This window comes from Cyanistes caeruleus, chromosome 6 (assembly GCF_971803275.1).
Source record: "Cyanistes caeruleus chromosome 6, bCyaCae1.hap1.1, whole genome shotgun sequence".
Lineage (NCBI taxonomy): Eukaryota > Metazoa > Chordata > Aves > Passeriformes > Paridae > Cyanistes > Cyanistes caeruleus.
In genome coordinates, this window is record NC_141706.1 from 33890874 (window position 1) to 33910359 (window position 19486).

The 19486-nt window shown below is 41.8% G+C and overlaps 1 protein-coding gene across 6 annotated transcripts in view; it reads right to left on the reverse strand.

The window, feature by feature from the left end:
* RGS6 (regulator of G protein signaling 6) overlaps positions 1–19367 on the reverse strand; it is a 259407-nt gene extending 240040 nt beyond the window's left edge. For 2 of the 6 annotated variants that reach the window (XM_086891929.1, XM_086891927.1), the window contains exons 1-2: positions 19101–19367; positions 4735–4839 (exon numbers count right to left, since the gene is read on the reverse strand). In XM_086891929.1, coding sequence (XP_086748055.1) covers positions 4735–4818 — 84 coding nt within the window. In that variant the 5' untranslated portion in view covers positions 4819–4839; positions 19101–19367. Of the gene's footprint in view, positions 1–4734; positions 4840–7609; positions 7628–18088; positions 18265–19100 lie in introns of those variants that run through there. The other 4 variants (XM_086891928.1, XM_086891925.1, XM_086891931.1 and 1 more) reach the window with 4 other exon arrangements.
* Between the last annotated feature and the right edge of the window lie 119 nt (positions 19368–19486).

The window sequence follows — 19486 nt, forward strand, 5'->3', positions numbered from 1 at the left end:
CTCCTGCTACTACTTGATATGACTGGAACACTGGAATTTGCCTGGAAAAAATCTGCAAATGTAAGGCTGCCTATTTATTTGGGGGGGATATGGGGGATTGTTGGAGTCAATGAAGGCTGTGGGAAAAATCCCCTTAGCCATGGTGAGTAAAGTCTTAAGCACATTTCCTCCTGTTTAGTTTGATGTAACTGTTGCCAGAAAGTTCTATGGTTTCTTTGTTATCATTGGTTAAGATTTGGTGCATTATTTTACATATTTGTAATCCCTAGTTGTTATTTGCTCCTTCCCCTCAGACTCCACCCCTACCTTAGTTTATGTAAATTACTGTATTCCTGGCCCTCACCTTTTGTGTGCATCCCCATATGTTGTCCAGTTTATGTGTTTGTTATTTTACTTATTAAAGATCTTTACTTTTTGGGTCACATAATGGTGCCTGTCCCCTTTATTTTTGCCACCCTATGCCCTGAAGTAAGGGGAGCAAAAGGTTTGTTGCAGCCACCTGTGCTGCAACAGGGGGTTCTGGTTTTTGGTTTTTTTTTTTTAAATTATTCCAATTCAGATCTTAAATCAGCATTTTAAAGAACACTAAGGCTGCCAAGTACTGAAGGTAGCAAACAACTCAGATTTTTCTGAAAGCATCTTGTGGCAGCTGCAAGTTTGTGTTACATTACTTAGAGCAGTAATTGCCTTTGGAAATTAGATTTTCTTGCTTATTCAAAAGATTTACCATGAGTAACCATAAAAATTCAAAATTTAACTCACTAAGTGCCGATATTAGCAAGCAGATATAGAGGATGTGTGTGGTAAAAATTAAGCAGAAATTGAAATCTACCATCAGATAATGCAGATCATTTCTTTGACAGTACACTTTGATATCCCTCAGAACATACATGGTCCAGTGGTTCTAAAACTCTCTAAACAGCACAGTTTGCAAACTCTTCCCCGTTGTAGATTTCTCTCAGGAACAAGTACACCTTGCTATCCAATTTAGATTTTAATTTATGTGTTTTCATCCTTCTTGTTACATTCCTTAGGCAGTCCTCCTTACTGGTATTTTCAGTTCTTATTTAGTCGAGCTCTAAATATTTTGATTTTTCTTACAGTGACATGACAATTTTATGTAAGAAAATTTGCCAAACTATTTTGATAATAGGTCACTTAATATGTCTGGTGTCAGAAGGTGTGTGCAAACCATTTATCTTTCAATACTGTCTGCAGAAGAGGAATTTTCAGACATGGAATTATTATTCAATGGATTATTGTAACAATGAGGGCCCCTGAGACACAGTCACCAGCACCTGCAAGAAAGACTAATCAAGGTGTCTGGATTTCAAGGGAATGTGACCAGCATTTAAAATAAATTTATATTTTCTGTTACTCTTTGCTGATAGAGGTTCTTCTCCTCTCACTGGCTTTTATTGCATTTTTTTTCCTTCCATGCTGCAGCTCCCACACGATGCTTGCAGACTGAAGTGAGGATGGGGATGTCACTCCCTGCTCCCATGAAAAGTAGGGTAGTGCATTTCAGTCAGTCTTTTTAAGCACTGTGCACCACTCTTCCAGTAGCAATCCCATCAAAAAATACATTAGCATCTGCTTCAGATGTGGCCAGACTCAGAGTACTCGCAAAGTACTCAAATGGCAATGCAGGATCTGCAGCACCCTTACACCTCCATTGGGTACCACTGTGCCACACAGATAAATGACAGCCCAGCCTTCCTGCAGCACCACCTGTAGCCCTGTGAGAGCCCAGAGCTCAGCACTGAGATGCACAGAGAGATGAGAGGACACACAGGCCCATGGAATGGAATGCAGCTTGCTTAATTATAAATGTCTATCCTATGACATAAGTACTGACAGCTATGTACCTGTGACTGTCACTGGAGAACTCGTCAATACAGCTCAGGTAGTTTGGGGTACAATTCATCTCAACAAGGGTAGGGTGAGGCAAATCATACCCTAAACACTGCTTACTGTAACAAATGCATCTGCACTACTTAATTCACACACAGGTGTCATCCAAAATAGTGGAGCAACATTGAGCATCTTGGATTAAAAAAATAGCATGCCTCACAAATTGATAAATATCAACCCCTGAAAGGTTAACACTAAAAGTAGAAGAAAATAAGACTTATCTCATTGAGACTGTCTGCTGTAGCAATCAAAGCAGTTAGAATCCATTTGTTTGCAGGAGTCCATAGAGAATATCAAAATAAATTAGTTTATTTTGTTCTGCATGACCAAAACCCATCCCGCTTAGCTCTGCCTACCTAAATAAAGAGCACAGCCTGTTCCAGGCTTTTCTCCATAAACAAAACAGAGAGAGGTTGCTCCAAAGGGACACTCAATACCACCTAAGATCTGGTTTGTCCTCTAAATGTGCCTACCTTTCATTAGTGACTAATAGAAAACCAGGCTATAACAAAGCTGTTGGCACACGTACTTCAAACAGATCCCAGAGTGTGTCAGTAAAGAAAGTATTAACAATCTGAGGTTCTACTTGCAGGGCTTTCCTCCCCCAAAATCCACAAACATGACAGTTATGATAAGCGACAAAACAGTTCATACAGCATGATTTACTGTGGTTCCACTATCAAAGTCTTTATTTATTCTTCCTAAGGGGGATCAGCAATCACACCTTGAGATCCCTGCTGTGAGAAGCAAACCTTTCCTTCTACTGTGACACAACACCAACCCTGAACTGTAAGGTATTCTGGTAGATTGTGTTTAATATTTCAGGGAGTCCAGTACAGTGTTTTTCTCATTCATTACTGGCAATCAAGCCATTTGAAAGGAAATGAGAGATGGAGAGCTAAACATTCATTTGGAGAGCAAAGAGATAATCAAAATAATAATAGCCTTGTCTCAGATTTTGCATATGATTTTTCAACACTAAGGACCATAAAATTGACATGACTAATATCAAACTAATATCAAAATATCAAATAACAACAAATGCTAATATTAAAGCTAATATCTAAAACAATGTAAATTACATTTAGAAAGTCAATCACCAAAGTTTACTCTGAAAAATAGGTAATATCAACGTTTTTTATTCATAAAGCAACAGAAACACTCAGCACAAAAAAACTGACAGACTTGTTAGCTTAAAATTGACAATACAGAGTACATTGTTACTGCACAATGCATGGGGTATGCTATTCTAAATGACAACTACCTATTTCGAGAGGTGACTGTATTATGAAGGGCTGATAATACTGACATCAGAGGAAAACCAGTAAGGAGAGATGAATCAAATAGTATGACTATATTCCTCATTGATACCACAGAACTCACAAGTTCTCTTCTACACAACAATAACGAAACACTGAAAGGCAAAGAAATGGAGAAATCCTGAAGTAGAAAAGCCGCAAGATGAATGGAAAGTGAGGCACACAAATAAAACAATGTATCCAAGAACAGGTAAGTGGATACCCTGCAGAGTCACAGATTTAATGCCCCAATTCTAGATCTTACAACCAGACATTTCCTTTGTAACCTGCTTCTACTTCAGCCTGCTGGGGTGTTGGACCTCTCAGCAAACAGGTTGGAAAAAAATAATCTGACTAACCGACTAGTGCTACTTCCAAATTAGCAGCCAAAGTGTGTTCATAACACATTCAAAACAAACAAGCCTACACAGTACCCAGAAATTTTTCCCATGTTAACAATTCTAGATTCCAAACCAAATACACAACAACTAAACCAAAATTATGGATATCAGAAAGTAACACTTTAAACAACTCATGCTCCATACGAAACCTAAATTATTTTCTCAGCATATGAAAGTCATCAAGATTGCAGTCATGCAAGCAGAAGACATAACCATGTACCTCCAACACATTTCAATAATTTTACCCAGGATGGTACTACACAAGGAAACTTGATCTGAGCTAGCACTGGAGCTCTTAAGTTAACAGAATGGTAGCTTATTTAAGCCATGCAAGAAATTTTTGTCAGAACCATACAGCACTTCTGTATACCACACCAGAAATATTTTGCAGGCTAAATAAAGTACATTTACATTATTTCATTAAACTACAAAAATACTAAATTTCAAAGATTAAAGGATTCACATACACCAGAATAAAACAATGCCTTTGCAAATGGGTCAATAGATAGCTTTCCTTCACCTTTTATGCTGCCTCCAAAATACTTCAGAATAAGACATCGTATCATGGTGAAACAATGCTCTTTAACATCATAGACTGCTATTGTTTCACCTTTGTCTAATTCATTTTTTCCCTAGCACCTGAGGAAATACTCTTTAATTGAAGAAAGGCATGGGAAGTATGACCTACAAAGAATCAAATACTGCTAATTACACAACAAGAAACACAATATAAATATAGGAAAAAAAGTACCAAAAGATTGATGTATAGAGGCTGCTTTGGGCTTAGTGTGATAAAACTTGGAAAATATGTACACTTATTTTAGCTAGCTATGGTCAACTTGAATGATGACCTAAAGTCATATGACAAAAAGTTACAAATTTCAAGTTACTAGCTTGTCATCAAATATTTCATACTAACAAGCTCAAGTGCTTCCACTGAAAAGAATTCAACTTCCAAGCTCTCAAATGCTATAGTTTGAAACACCTGCTCTCCTGAAAACTCTTCCAGCTATGCATCCAAGCAGTCTGAAATATACCTCTGACTTCAAAAGGGGCATGGGATTCCTTCATGAGCTAATCACATAGAAAAGGGATTTTTGCACACAGCTCCAAATCCTTACCTTTCTGTAGACTATCATATTTGGAGAACTCTCCTCTGGGTCAGCAGTTTCTGCACTACTCGGATCAGTAGGTGCTTGGGCCATGTTTGCCTCTCGTCGCTCAGACTGCAAGGACAGGAACAAAAGTCAGCATCACTCCAGGCTGCAATGGAGCATGGTAAGGATATGAAACTGTCTCCCAGGCAGACAGAAGGATGGTTCAGAGGGGATTACACTCCAGACTTCACCCCATGCAGGATTTTATCACACTGAGTCAGAAATGATTGGTTGACGGGATAACGCCCCAAGAGCAAGGACCACCAAGTCACACAACAGCTGTGGTTTGGGTCATCACACACACACATTTCTCCCACAGCTCTCAAGTTTTATCATGAGATCTCATTCAATAGAAGAATATCCAATCAACACTTGGCACACTTCCTTTCCTTGCTATATAGCACAAGCAGCTTTGACTTTTCTAGAAGCTTTGAGGTACCTGCAAAGAAAAAGCCAAGGCAGCTTGCTGTGAGGCAGAGTGAATGCCCACTGTAACCGGCGGGTGCAGCTGACTGTCAGACACACTGACAGCTCTCGCCTGCGGACACTCCAAGCCCCTTCCAGCTCTCCACAACCCCAGAGCAGCAGCCAAGAACCAGGGATGCATAGCTTCTTCCTCAGAGCAAACAGCTTCCCTCACCTCTTCTCATGACACAGCCAGGAAGAGGCAACAGGACACAGGCAGACGACCACACTTAATACTCTTTATCTTCTAGAAGCACAGAACTGGAACTGCTGCCTCATCTACTCCAGGTCATGCCAGCCTTGAGGTGACAGAATTGTTTAAAAAAAGGGGCCTGGTGAGGAAAGGCACTTTAAGCCCTAAATCATATGCTGTATTTTAAGGTTTTCTTCCACCAGCATATTTGACAAATTATATTTAAATTAGAGGCTGCTGTGGAGCAGTGTGGTGACCTTTCCTAACCTAAGAAGTAACATTGCCTCGTACAGACATTGGCATTAAAACTGTCTGACAAGTTCAATTTCTTTAACACTGAAAGCACTGAAACATCCCATCTAAATGTACTTCATTAAAAACTGAGGGGAAAAAAAAATCTATGTTCACACAAGCATAACCTATGAATTAATTTCTAAAACACAGTTCACCACTAAATTGTCTCCTTTATTAAAGGGAAAAGATACTTTCCTATTCCTTCTTTTATCCACTTTCACATTGCCACTGGCAACAAAGTGCCCCAGCATATAATATACATACATAGCATATAATTATCTGTATAACACAGCCCTGAGCCATTCTAGCTGTCAGTTATCAGATCCCAAGGACAAGTCAAGACCCTAGAATCAGACAAGCTCAGACCATATCCTAGCTCTGTCCTTTCTCAGCAGTGACAAGGCTACTGCAGTAACATGGCACCCATCACTAGAGCCAGAAGCAGTCGAGATCTCCCCTTTAAGAAAACTTAAAAGAAAAAAAAAATAAGATTGAATAATCCACATCAATCCAGAGTCATTAATGTTTTTCTTTTATAAGGTATGCATACACACACACACACAAGTGGGCACAAAGGCATATGTACATGCATATACCAATCTGGAAATTCAGTAATACAGTTCAAGATCGATTCAAACAATATATATATAAATCACCCTTTAGAGATTTAGATACTATTTTAAAGGACATAAATTTATTTTAACCCCTATTAAACCTCATGTCTTCCTAGAAGCCCAAACACTACACTGTTGTGCCAGATTGTGAGCTAAAAGGTAAATGGAATAAATTCTCTAAGCAAAATTATTAGATGCAGAAACAATTAAACAGCACAAATGATGAAGGGTAAAGCGTTCTTGAATTATAGCACTCCAAATTATTTACACGAATGTGCATTTTCACAATACTTCTTGGTCATGATTTCAGGGCACTGAAGAATTAGGCTCTAGGTTATCATCACTTAATTGAATGGAGCAAGAACTGGGCTGAGATTTTATGTAACTTTCTGAAGGCAATTACAAAGCAGAGTTGAAAGCATATGTCAAGTCATACAAGTTTCAGCTTCACCTGCAGTATATAAAGACCACATTTATCACTTATATCACGTGAGATTTTATATGCATGCTTTAAAAGAAAACAATTACAACTAACTTTCAATTCAGAAATGCTCTTAAAAGAGAAAAATTACAATTTCTAACCAAAAAGCCCTCTGCAGCATTACTTAGCTGTGTTTCACTCATTGCATTATTCACTTTGAACATCCATATTTACAAATTCTGTTTTCTTGTTATACTGTCAGCTCACTTGATTTTTTCTGGTGCTTCCATATTTTCCCCCATAGCACTTATTGAAGCTTTTCATCTACTCCAGTGCAACAAGACAATAACATCATGTGCAATATGCAGTAGTAGCTGGCATGCTGTGCACGGTGACATTGAGGGAGCCATTAACTTTGAAGATCTACATAATCCTAACATTGATCTACATAACATCTACATAAGGTAATCAATACAAGTGAACCAATCTGCTGTTGGAAGTCAGAAATTTGCAAACGTGATTCCCATGAGCACCCAGCATCTGCTGCTGGATTTCAGTAAGGAGCAGCAAGAGCAGAGCCACCTTTGTAGGAGTGAGAGCAGGATGGACATCTCAGAGAACAAGGCTGGAGACAAGGTAGGACTGAGGTGCAGTGTGAAGCAAGACAATCCCCTCCACACAAGCCAGGCACTGCTGCTGCTGGGATGAACCTTAGCAGGCCAAGCCAGGGCCCCTGAGGAATTGTGAGGACTCTGACTATTGTTTATTCTCTTTCCTTTATACCCTTTTTAAAAGCACAGAATTCTTTCACATTGGCATTCTACAAGAAACAAACAAGCAAAGAAAACCTACAGATAAAATAAGACAGTGATATGACACAGGCATGTTGGCTCTTCAAGGTGAAAGCACAGGAGTGCTGGGTCCCATGGATTCCACTACACCTGTGCTTTTTAACATATGGGGGTTGAATGGAGCTCAGCACACAGTGACGCAGGACTGCTTCACAGAAGCACATAATGGCTGGTGTTGGAAGAGACCACTGGAGTTCATCTGCTCCAACTTTCCTGCTCACATCAGATCCTCTACAGAATGTTACTCGGGGTTGAGTACAGATGGCTTTTGAGTACCTCCAGTGAGAGAGACTCCACAACCTCTAACGGCAACTGTTCCAGTGCATGGTCACCTGCACACTAAAGTTCTTCCTCATGTTCAGGTGGAGCTTCCAGTGCATCAGCTTCTGCCCCATTACCTCTTCTCCTATTGCTTTGGCACCCCAGAGAAGAGCCTGGCTCCATCTTCTTGGCACCCTCCCTTCAGATACTGACAGACATTGATGAGGTTCCCTCTCAGTTGCCCCTTCTTGAGGCTGATCTGGTCCAGCTTCCTCATAAGAGAGATGTTTCCATCCCCTCTTCATCTTCGTAGCCCTTCCCTGGATCCTCTCCAGAATCTCCCTGTCTCTCTGTACTGAGCAGCCCAGAACTGGACACAGCACTCCAGCTGTGCCTCACAGGGCTGAGCAGAGGGGCAGGATCACCTCCCTGCACCTGCTGGCAATGCTCTTCCTAATGCACCCCAGGACACCATTGTCATTCCTGGCCACCAGGGCACTGCTGGCTCAGGGACAGTTTGTCCATCAGGATCCCCAGATCCTTCTCCAGAGAGCTGCCTGCTGCAAACACAAATGAGACTGCCCATGGTCAAAGTACAGCTTTTTTTACCCTATTACTATGTTAACATGCTAACATTTGCAACCCTTTAATTAATACAATTGTATGTGAAACTCCCCATCCAATTTGCAAAGTCCTCTCTTAAGAAACAAACCAAAAAAAAGCTACACAGTTTTTTCCTCACTGTCAGCTCAGTCTACTCCAGATGCAAGCAGGAAGTCAATCCTACAACACTATACAGACTGAAAACAGAGTCTGCCCTCTGAACCTTTCTCTAAGCACATATTTGTGATGTATCAGCCAGAAGTGAATCCAGCTTAGTCTAACAAAGAAATAACAGCTACACTTAGCTGAGAAGAGTGAAAAAAAAGATTTTATGTAGGGTTTTTTTTAAAAAAAAAATTAAACCTTTAGCTTAATTAAGATAGCCTCCAACTAAGAACCTCACCAATTACTATCTGAAGAGTACTGTCAGCTCCTCCCTCCTCTGAGCAGTTTGCTGTATTATCAGGGCTAACTCAACCCAGCCTGCAGCCACACACACCAGCAATCTAAATCCAAATGCATGTCTTCAAAAAAATGGTCTCTAAATTTTAACTTTCATGTTCAAAGATGCTGTTTTCCCACAGCTGTTTTTCTGACAATAGCCATGCTTGCAGCAATCTGGACTCCTCAGCAGCAAAAGTGATAAAAATTGAAAACCATTTGTGCTAGCCATTCTCTCACTCTGCCACATACAAGGAGAAAATCAGCAGTCTTCAACTTCTTCTTGTTTATGGATAAGATGGCCTATTAAGCCTTTGAAAAATATACCAAAAATATGCTCAAAAGAGAGGGTACATTCTCCTCTCACTGATTTTTTCCTTTTTATGTTTTATTCTTTATTATAGAACACTTATGCTTTTCCCCTAAGAAACATAAGCACACTGGATTAGACAGACAGCTGCTGACAAAATGCACTGAATCACAGTAAGAGTTCTCTCTCTCTTGCTCTTATCTGATCAGGCTCCTCACTCTCCCAAAAACCAGAAGCTGCAGAGATAAGGCTCCCATATGTCATGAAAGGATGAGTGGACTTTAAGGCAGAATAATCAATTAAAAATATGCTGTGAAAACCAAGAAAATATTTTTTTCCAGTTTAACTTTTGAGTTTATCATACAGAACTGTAATTAGAAAATTTCAAAGAAAGCCACCTTTACATTTTAATCCATAAATACTGTCAGCATTTAACCTCTGTGTATGTGTAAACTCAATGAAAGCATCTGAGCAGTAAATTAAGAGATTCCCCTTAGTGTTCCCAAACACCTTGATTTCTGTCAGAAAATACCATTGGAAACAAGACTGAAGTAAGAAGCCTCTTACAGACAAAAACTCTCATGCATTTCATAGAAATTAGCACATCTAGGAGTCCTTATAGACTCTGGGATTTATACATAATAGAGGAAGAAAGAATACATTAGATGAAATCCTGCAAAAGAATTCCTTGAAAATATCACCTGAATTTAACAAATAAGGTTGTATTGCAACTCCTGTTCTGCATTGAAATAAAAAAACCTGTAAACTTAATATGCAGAATTTCCAGTGCAAAACATTTCTTGCATATGTGAGATAAAATAAGATAGTTTTTAAAATAAGGGAAAACTGAATTACAGAAAACAGAATCAGCTAAATGAATTCCCATGGAGATATATATCAGGACTGCTCAGCTGAAACATAATTTTTGGTGACAATAAGTGAAAATTACCTTTATGCTATGTAATTAATATATCTCAGGGGCACCTTACAGTTGACACATAGTGTTAATATCAAACCATGAGAGATTTAGCACTTTATCACACAATCATAGAGTAAATTACAATTTCATGTCATTAATACCTAGTTAACTTTTTTCTAATTAGTGAAACACAAATAGACTACATGACTTTTCACATGCCTGAGAAATCATAACCACATGCCTTGCTGAACTCGCAATTACCTCATAGGAAAAATCTCTACCTGATCTGCTAGAATATTTAGAGCAAATAGGTCATTATTAAGGCGACAGGAGAGAAGAGATGGAGGGAAAAATCACTTCTGCTGAATTCATTTAATCTCCATTAATATTAAGTTGGTAATTCACACCATTACATAAATCTCTCTAAAATTGCACTGGGGAGAAATTTATCTTCATGTTCTTTTTCCGATTAATTATTACTTCATTAAACCAGGACTTGGGTATGCCATGCAAGCTGTGTATGCTGGAAGGCAACATACAGCCTATCACAAAGCTGATCCTGCTGACCACGGTGACTAACTAGCCAGAGGATCCCCAGGCCCTACCTGGGATATCCTTCACTTTGCACTGGTGTAGCTCAGTCCAAGCACTGCACAATTCACCTCTACTCCTCCTTGAGAAGTAAACCTGCATAATTAGTGAAATAACTTTCCAAAGAGGAATGGATACAACACCCATCTGAATGGATCAAAGCCAGGGAGACTGGAGCTGAGACCAAACCCCACCATCTTCACCCGTTCCTTTCTGGGAAACACTGGAGCTACACGTGGCACATCACTGCAATGCCCAGAGCGTCAAGACTCTGCAAGTATGTCCTCCCCTGAGCCTGGTGAGGAGGACATAAGAGCTACACACAGGGAGCCATGCCACAGTCAGCAGTAATGGAGTCCAGCCCTACCTGGGACACCACGGCACTGCTCCCCTGTGTGGAGGGACAGAGAAGGAAGTCTGCTTTCAATCAGTGAAGTATAGCCCCCTAAAAATCCCCCCAAAGCACCTAAAAATCCTTCAATCCTTTGTTTTGGAAAACAAATTGTAACTGAAGTTCTCACAAAATTGTTTCCTAGTGGAAGATCATCCCGGACCCTCTGTCCCTCCTTGCAAGTGCTGAGCACTGCAGTATTATCAACAATACTCAGTCTGTTGTCTTTTTTAAGGAACAAAGTATAAACACTTCCTGCAGCTGCACTTAATGTTCAAATTTTTGCCAAACAAATTCCTCTTTGTTTGTGGGAAAGCAGTTTTGTTCACACTGGGAGAATTCAAGGTCTCTAAAGGACTCCATTCCTCCTGTTTCTGAGGTACAAGCTCACAGGGAGTCCCATGCTGAAGCACAGGAGCTCAACAGTTTTCTCACTCTACAATTGGCAGGATGAAGGATGGACACACATCTAGGCCAGTGAACAAGCCAAGACTCTTTTGGCTTACTCTGATAGAGCAGGAAGAGAGGACCCAGTCCCAGGATACTTCCTTTTTCTTCTTTTTAGGGAAACTGGGATCCTGATGAAGACTGGGATTTCCCATTTCTACTACTCTTACAGACATTTTCTAAAGGTGCAGCACCCTTCCATAACTAAGTGCTTCTCCTGTGGAAAATTTGCCTCAAATCATCCTACAGGTATGTCTACATTACCACACAGACTAGGGCAGGGAGCAAGCTCAGCGCTCCTGATCACCCACAGTGCTTAACTGCTAGTTTGGTCCCAGGTTCTCTTTTGTGAAGCTCCAAACCTAAGCAGACACACATCTGGGATCACAGTTCTCCACCATCAGCACTTGCTCTCAAGAGTCAGCATGGATCATCTTACACAGGGTTGGGGTTCTTATCCATGTCTGCACCAGTCTTTCAATTGGCTCTGCAACACCATACAGCTTCCCAACACATCCCAAGTCCTACAGTGCATAACCTCATCCTTCTGGTGGGCTGCAGGACAACTCACTTTTTTCTTTAAACATTGTTCTTGCAAAAAAAAAAAAAAAAAAAAAAAAAATCCACAACAATGATTGTATCTTCAGGCCACAGAAGTACCAGCTGAGGGCCAGAGGTCTGAGACCCCTCAGGAGAAGAATATGCAGTACGAACACAGCCATCTTTTAGACCAAACTAGCTCTCAGACATGAGTCAATCCAAGTTACTTGGCTTCCTGCAGATAGACACAGATTTAAATTCAGCCCCTGAGTAATCTAACATGTAGGTGTCTGTAGGTACTTCTCACTAATCACTTGCTGTTCCAAATCATGTATGTCGGTTAATTAAAAAAGCAAATATTAATGGCTTAGTGATCTAAGCAGAATATTGCTAACCAGGGATCACCAAGGCCTCACACCACCTCTAAAAGGGGTGCTCTCCATGGTCTTGAGAAATTTTATCTCCATCTGCACCTGTGGTAGTGCTCATGCTGTCACTGCCTAAAAGACAACACTCAGGATGGACAGTTTCAGTTGTTCCATTTGGTGATCTGCCTCAGTCACCTGGCAGGTGGATCAGACTACTTCTTAATAAGCCATAGAAATGGATTAATTTCCTCGCCTTCCCCCAGATTGCCACACACTCTATTTTGATTTTATATATTTCTAAATCTGCAGATATTCTTAGCTATTCTAGATTGCTGAAAATACTGTCTGGATCTGGATGTTACATGAAGGAAACATAAGGGTGGAAGTCAATATAAAGTAATTTTTGGCATCTAACTTTAACTAGGTCCTGACTTCCCTAGATAACCAGAAGGAAAAATGGAATGGAGATGGATGGTAGTGAATATTGACATACAAATTGCTGGTTAACTAGGCAATTTTTCCCTTTATAAAATCAATTGTTAAAATCAGCACTTGCATACTAAATTTACTTTTAATGGACCAGAATGATGTTATACCAGAAAGAAACTTCCTCCAACACATCTATCCCTCTTCCAAAGAATTCAGAAAAAAAATGCAGCATTCACTGGTAATCAATCTCCCTTCCAATAAAATAATACTGCTGTGAGCGCAAGGCCTCTTGGAAAGGCTCTGAGCCAACATGCTGTTACCAAGGATAGCTACAAAGAATGTGATAGCAAGTATATGCTGAATATTTAACTAAAACAAGTGTCAGTGCTATATAAATTTAGAAATGCAAAGAGATAGCTATAGCTCAACTTTGAACTTCATGTGAATTGGTGATCCCAAACTACAGCAGTAATTATTCAGCACTATCAGCCTGCAAGAAGCAGCAGTTACAAAGCTGAAGCTGTATTTTGTTGTTTTGCAACAATGCCAACTTATTGGCCAGAATCATTCCCTGTGGAAAATGGGTAACTGTACTGACAATACAGAGCTTGAGGGTATACTTCTAATCCATTCTCCAATATAAATCTTCCATTGGATCAGTTAAGGTGTGCTAAGAGCATCCTGCTCTTTGAAACTGGTCCATCAAATACACCAACTCTGAAAGTGCCTTGCCTTTGTGTATCATAGAAAATACTAATTGCAACTACAGTAAGCTACTTCTGGGGCATGGGCTACACCTTATATTTTACACTGTATCCAGTAAGCTGAAAACAACTGAAGAAAATTGATTCAAATATAAAACTGAATGAGAAGATGCACAAAATAATGGATGCTCTAATACAGACTGACAAGAAAATATTAATTTTTTTAAAAAAAAACACAAACAAAACAAACCATAGGCTTCAGTGCTTGTTAGATTCCAAATTCAGATGTACTCCACCTAAACTCCCTGTTCCCAATAGAGCTTGCTGAAATGAAGTTCCCTCCAAGCAATCTTATGCAAGTTGATAGAACCAATCCAGCCCTGCATTGATCAGTGACTGCATAATCTCATTTAAAATGCCCCAAAGTGCTGAGAGTTCTTGCCAGTTGTTCATTCTCAAGAGGATGGAAAATTCCAAGTACCCTGCAATCAAATAAAATGGGAAATTTGCTACCCAAAATCACAGGTGTCCTTGAAGATGTGGCACCATGAAATACCCTTTTGTGCAAAAACACAACTGGTTGCATCCCACCTACTTCAAGGACATGATGCAATATACTATGATTTCACTGCCCTGCTGTTTATCACAACAGCACACAGCCTTTCCAGATGCAAATTACACACAAATCACTTAGGTAATTGCAATGTAAAAAAGCACTTAAGCCACTCCTGAATTAGCTAGCTCCAGTCCACACACACACATCCACACAGTTCAGCAAAGCCTACAAATCCCAGTGCTGTGGCTTATTTAACCTGAACTTCACAATGCCATAGCTGGACTGCTACAAATACCAATATAGGCTACATACACCATAAATACTAATATACTTGACTACTGCTACTGTTATACTATAATATTCCTATAAAGACAGTTGGTTTAATTGAGCTAATACATGTCTCTGCCACATTGCTCTTACACTGATGAATACAATCTAAAACTGGTTGCTCATCTGTGACACAGGAAAATAGTATTTTCTTTTGTAAAATGATAAATTAAATCACCATGAAATTAAGTGACTTCCCACATTCACAAAACAAATGACAGAGCAATAAACTGGACATCCTTTGCTCAGCACATATCCCCATAGCATAGTAGGCCTGTAGTGTGAGGATCTCGAACTAACCCCCAAACCTTTCACTGCTGATGCCAGGTCCTATAAGCACAATGAAAAAGATGAAATATTGTCCTTTCCCATCGGGATCATGTTTATAGAGTGTAACTGAAGATTCCTGCAGAATGCAGCACTAATTCCTCCTCACTGCCTCATGGTGCCCACCACCCCTCTGCAGGCAAAGGGAGTGCAACCTGTGCTGCTGACTCTGGGAACACAGAGATGTTCCCAGCACGACAATGCAGAGCTCCTGGGATGTCAGAGTGTCAGAACCTTACTGCTCACTGAAATTTTAATCTTCTTCTCTTTCCTTATCTCCACATTCTTTGCCACCCGCCACAGAGATGTTAAAAAATAGTATGAGATCTGATGCAACATAAGTGGGTAGCAGCAGACTCTCTTGATTCCACAATCTTTCTAGAGCTTGACAACCAACAAGAAAAACACAAATTAGCTCCTCTTTCTTGCTCCTCTTCTTAGATAGAGCACAACAACAGAAATCAGCTCATTCTTCAGTCACCACAATATGCTGGAAACACTAACTGAAATCATGGAAACGCCTTTTCATGGTAAAATTTATATAGATTAAGAAAACACTGTGAATACACTAACACTAATATCATCCTTTATAAATTTTAAAAGCCACTATATTATTGAGGGAAAGTTGCAATCAAACAGTTTAGAACTATCCATGATGTATTTATTATTATCTTTTCAAAGACATTAAGATACATCAAATTTTTCAAAGTACACTAGCCACCTCTAAATCCCCATAAATCCACCACCACCAAAATGCAAGAATTGTTCTCACAGACACCAGACAGAAAGTTAAAAGATGAAGAATGGAGGCAGAAATTGCATTAAAAAATAGATTTAGAGATGTAGGAACATAATAATTCAGAATATGAAGACATGTGCAACCATACTTAAGTGGTCAAAGATGCAAAGAGGAAATTCTGTAGCCTGAGGAAGTCAGACGTGTAACTCCACATGAATAAAGCAACTGACCAGATGCTTCTGAAAAAAACTACCTTCACTACCTACAGCCACCCAGAAGTTTCTGAAATGTGCTTGGCCAGCACAGCTCTGGTCAGGCTTGTCTCATGCAGACCAAGCTTCAAATGAACAGGGTTAAATGCACTATTACACATGCAGTAATAGCTCAGGGCTATGCTTGATACTCATATATTATATGCTTGATCATACATGATCATATATCATATATGATATGATTGATGATCATGCTGCTTGATACTTCAGAAAGCAGAGTGCTATCTTACACTACATTGGGGACAGAAGTTCAAAGTCTGACATAAAGAAAAACCCTTCCAAATCATCAACGTCATTTTCTTATTCTACCCAGGTTTTCTTTGTAATTATAATGCCACGGTGTGAATTAACATAGATAATAATGCAGCCATGAAGATGTTGAGAAGAGTCCCAGGAGGAAACAGGAGCACTTCAGTTCTGACAACTAAGTGCAATATTTGTTACCTGAAACAGCCCAGGGCTGTTCAGTGAAGTGGACCTGTTTGTTCCTACAGTCTCTCCTCCAGGGAGCCAAGGTGTGCTTCCAGAAACTGAAGCTCCAGGTAATGAGCACAAACAACACAATAACCCATCATAAGGGCAAAACTGTACTCTTGTAATATTGGGCATGAGAAGAGCAGTCCACCCTTGTTCTGCTGCCACTGTACAACTGGAGTGTTTGATTTATATATCAAAAGTATACCCAGCCAAAGCCCCCACATTAATTATCCCTTGTTCTTGAAAAGCTAAAAACTCATATTGTTACCTAGGAAAGAAAAAGTCATCACCCCACAACACCCTTGTATTTCTGTTAGGAAGCCTGAGCCATGGCACAGCAAGATCCTGAAGTTTCACCACAGACTATCACAACATCCCAACATGCCATGTTAAAATGACACACTGCAGCTATTTTCTCTTCCTGCTACTCCACATACATTAGCTTCTTCTCTTTCCCTGCCATCTGTTAGTTTGCTGCAGTCTGCTGGGACAGGACTGCCCTCTCCTTTTCTCCCCTTCTTGCCTGCTTGAACGGACGACAACATAGCCTAGCATTTCCTCTCCATACATTCAGCTTTCCTCAGCTGCCTCAGAAGCATTAACAAAAGCAGAGCTACTGCCACAGATGAAAAGTGCTCTGCTCACCTCTGCCATACCAGTGTGCTCACCAGAATTACATGCTAGACACTGAAACACCTTGTAAGTGGTTGGCAAGGAGGTAACTGCTGCTTTAAGAGGACATACCTTTCCCTCTTATCCATGTACATCATTGATTAAAACAGGTATCTGTACTACCTGCATCACAGGAACTGTCAGAGAGAAACTAAACTAAGCAGCATTGACAATCACTCTATGCAGCAACCTATTGCAACTTTTCTTAGAAGGGAGGGGTAGCAAGGAAAAAAACCAGAAAAATCAGGTGAAAAGCAATTTTCTATTAACATAAACCTTAGTATAAGGTGTGTAGCAAATCTCTGTTTTTCCCTCTAATACAGTTCAGAATGGGAAAAAGAAGGGCTAATCCATCACACTTGTAGTCAGTTAGGAAGGAAATTGTAATGTTTGTCATCAATTGTTCTATCAGTCAGGTTATTAGAAAAAGGAACAGCTCATCTAAAAATAAAGTCAATATTGGCTGAGTCTAAACAGTTATTTCAGCATTTCACACACATATTCAAGCAATGAACACTATTATTCTGTGCTTGTAACAATATGCCCCCAAGTCAATAACTGCTATTCAACATCTGACCTCTTTTTAGAACAGATTTGCAAGGAAGTATACTGAAAGTGTTCCAAATCATTTGGTGAGGAAGTATTATAGATCATAACCCCACAGTAAAGAATTCCTAGTTTTCCTGATCTGCAAGATTGGAATAAATCTGGAATTATAAAAAAAAAAAAATAAAAGTAAAAAAAGGAAACTTATATCAAATATACTTCTACTCAAAAATTTAAAAAAAAAATCCCACACTAACAGCTCACAAAGCACTTCCTCCAAAAACACAGAAGAAAAGTAGTCTTTTTTAGGGTGGGAAACCACCAATATCTGCTGCAACATGCCAACACAAAAGTGAGTTTTACAGTATGACTTTATTGATCAAAGACAGATTTTCCTGCTTCCCAATCCCTACGCACTGGCAGTCAGCAAATAAAATTCAATCAAGAGCAAATTACGCCTATCTTTAATTTCAGGGAAGCATCATGTAGCACACAGGCTCCATCTGGGATGCAGTTCTGCCAAGTCCCTTCCAGGTCAGCTGAAGGAAGCCCCGACTTACCTAGGCCGCCCAACGAGGGGCAGACGGGACGCCAAGCTCAGAGCCACAGGCGTAGTCAGCTCCTCGGAGCGGCAGCCCTGGCTGCTGTTGTGTCTGCAGCGTACAAGCGGCAGTGTGCCGTAATTTATACAAAAACCAGCATCTTCCTCGGGGGAAAAAAAAAACAAAAAAAAAAACCACAACCAAAAAAAACCCACCAAAAACACTTGAAGCTTCTTACTGCCCCTGCAATACACTTCTATACTTAAGCCATCACATCTAGTGACTAAGAAGATGCTTTCAGTGTCACCGGAGAGATTAAGATTCTGGGAGGAGAGTGCCTGGCAGCTTTACTCTCACACACCAATCTGTCTTCATGCAAACGCACTTCGTCGGCGGATGGAAATGTATTATTGCAATACGCTACCGAAGCGAAACAGTTTCCAAGTTTTCCCACAGGGCACCAGCTCCCTTTCAAGCTCTACCCCAGCGCTCGCTCCTCCTCGTCCTTGCCCGAAAAGGCCTGCGGTTTCTGGGCACCACAACTTGTGCCGCGTCCCCAGCGAGCTCCGGCTCCCCGTGCGCTGCCCTGACACCTGCCGGGACAGCGCGTCCCCTGAGCCGCTCCCCGCGGGGCCTGGGCACCCCGCACCGCCCGGACAGCGCCCGGCCAGCTCCCGCGCCGGGACCCCAGGCCGGGCCGCCTTCCTCGGGACCCCGCGGGAGGGCGAACCGCAGCCACGGTGCTCCCGGGGGTCCGCACGGCCCGGGCAGGGCACGGCCTCCCCCGGCCGGGCAGCTCATAGGCGCACACACACGTAGCACACCCGCCGAGCACACGCCTTGCGCCTGTCCGCTGCTACCGACGGGCAGCCAACTCGCACCGCGGCGGCTCGGGGCTCCGCTCTCGGCGGCGGGACCGGCACCGGGATCCCGCTGCCAGGGCACAGCCGAGTGACAACCGCTCGCCACACAGATGCGGATAAGCAGGAAAAAGACGGCGAGAGAGAGGAGAGCAGCCCCCTCCCATTACCTTAGCAATCGCGCCGCCGCCGTCCCCTGCCGCCCCTTCGCCTCTCCTCAGAGAGAGGGAAGCGCCCGCAGCATGGCGTGAGCCTGCGGGCGGGGCCGGCGGTCAGCCCGGGGCTCCTCCGTGCGCCTCTTCCAAAAACCTCCCGTTCTCCTCAGCGCCCCTCAGGCTGCGGCGGGGACGGCGGCCGGGGCGAATCTGCCGCGACCAGAGCGCCGCGGGCACACCGCGCCCCGCCCGGCCCGGCCCGGCCCCTCGCTGCCGCCCCCCGACCCTCCGCCGAGCCCTCGCCGGGCGGGGCGGCCCCAGCCCCAGCCCCAGCCCCGGCCCCAGCCACGGCCCCGGCCCCGGCCCGGCCCCGCCGCGGCAGCGCCCGCTGCGGGCGGCCC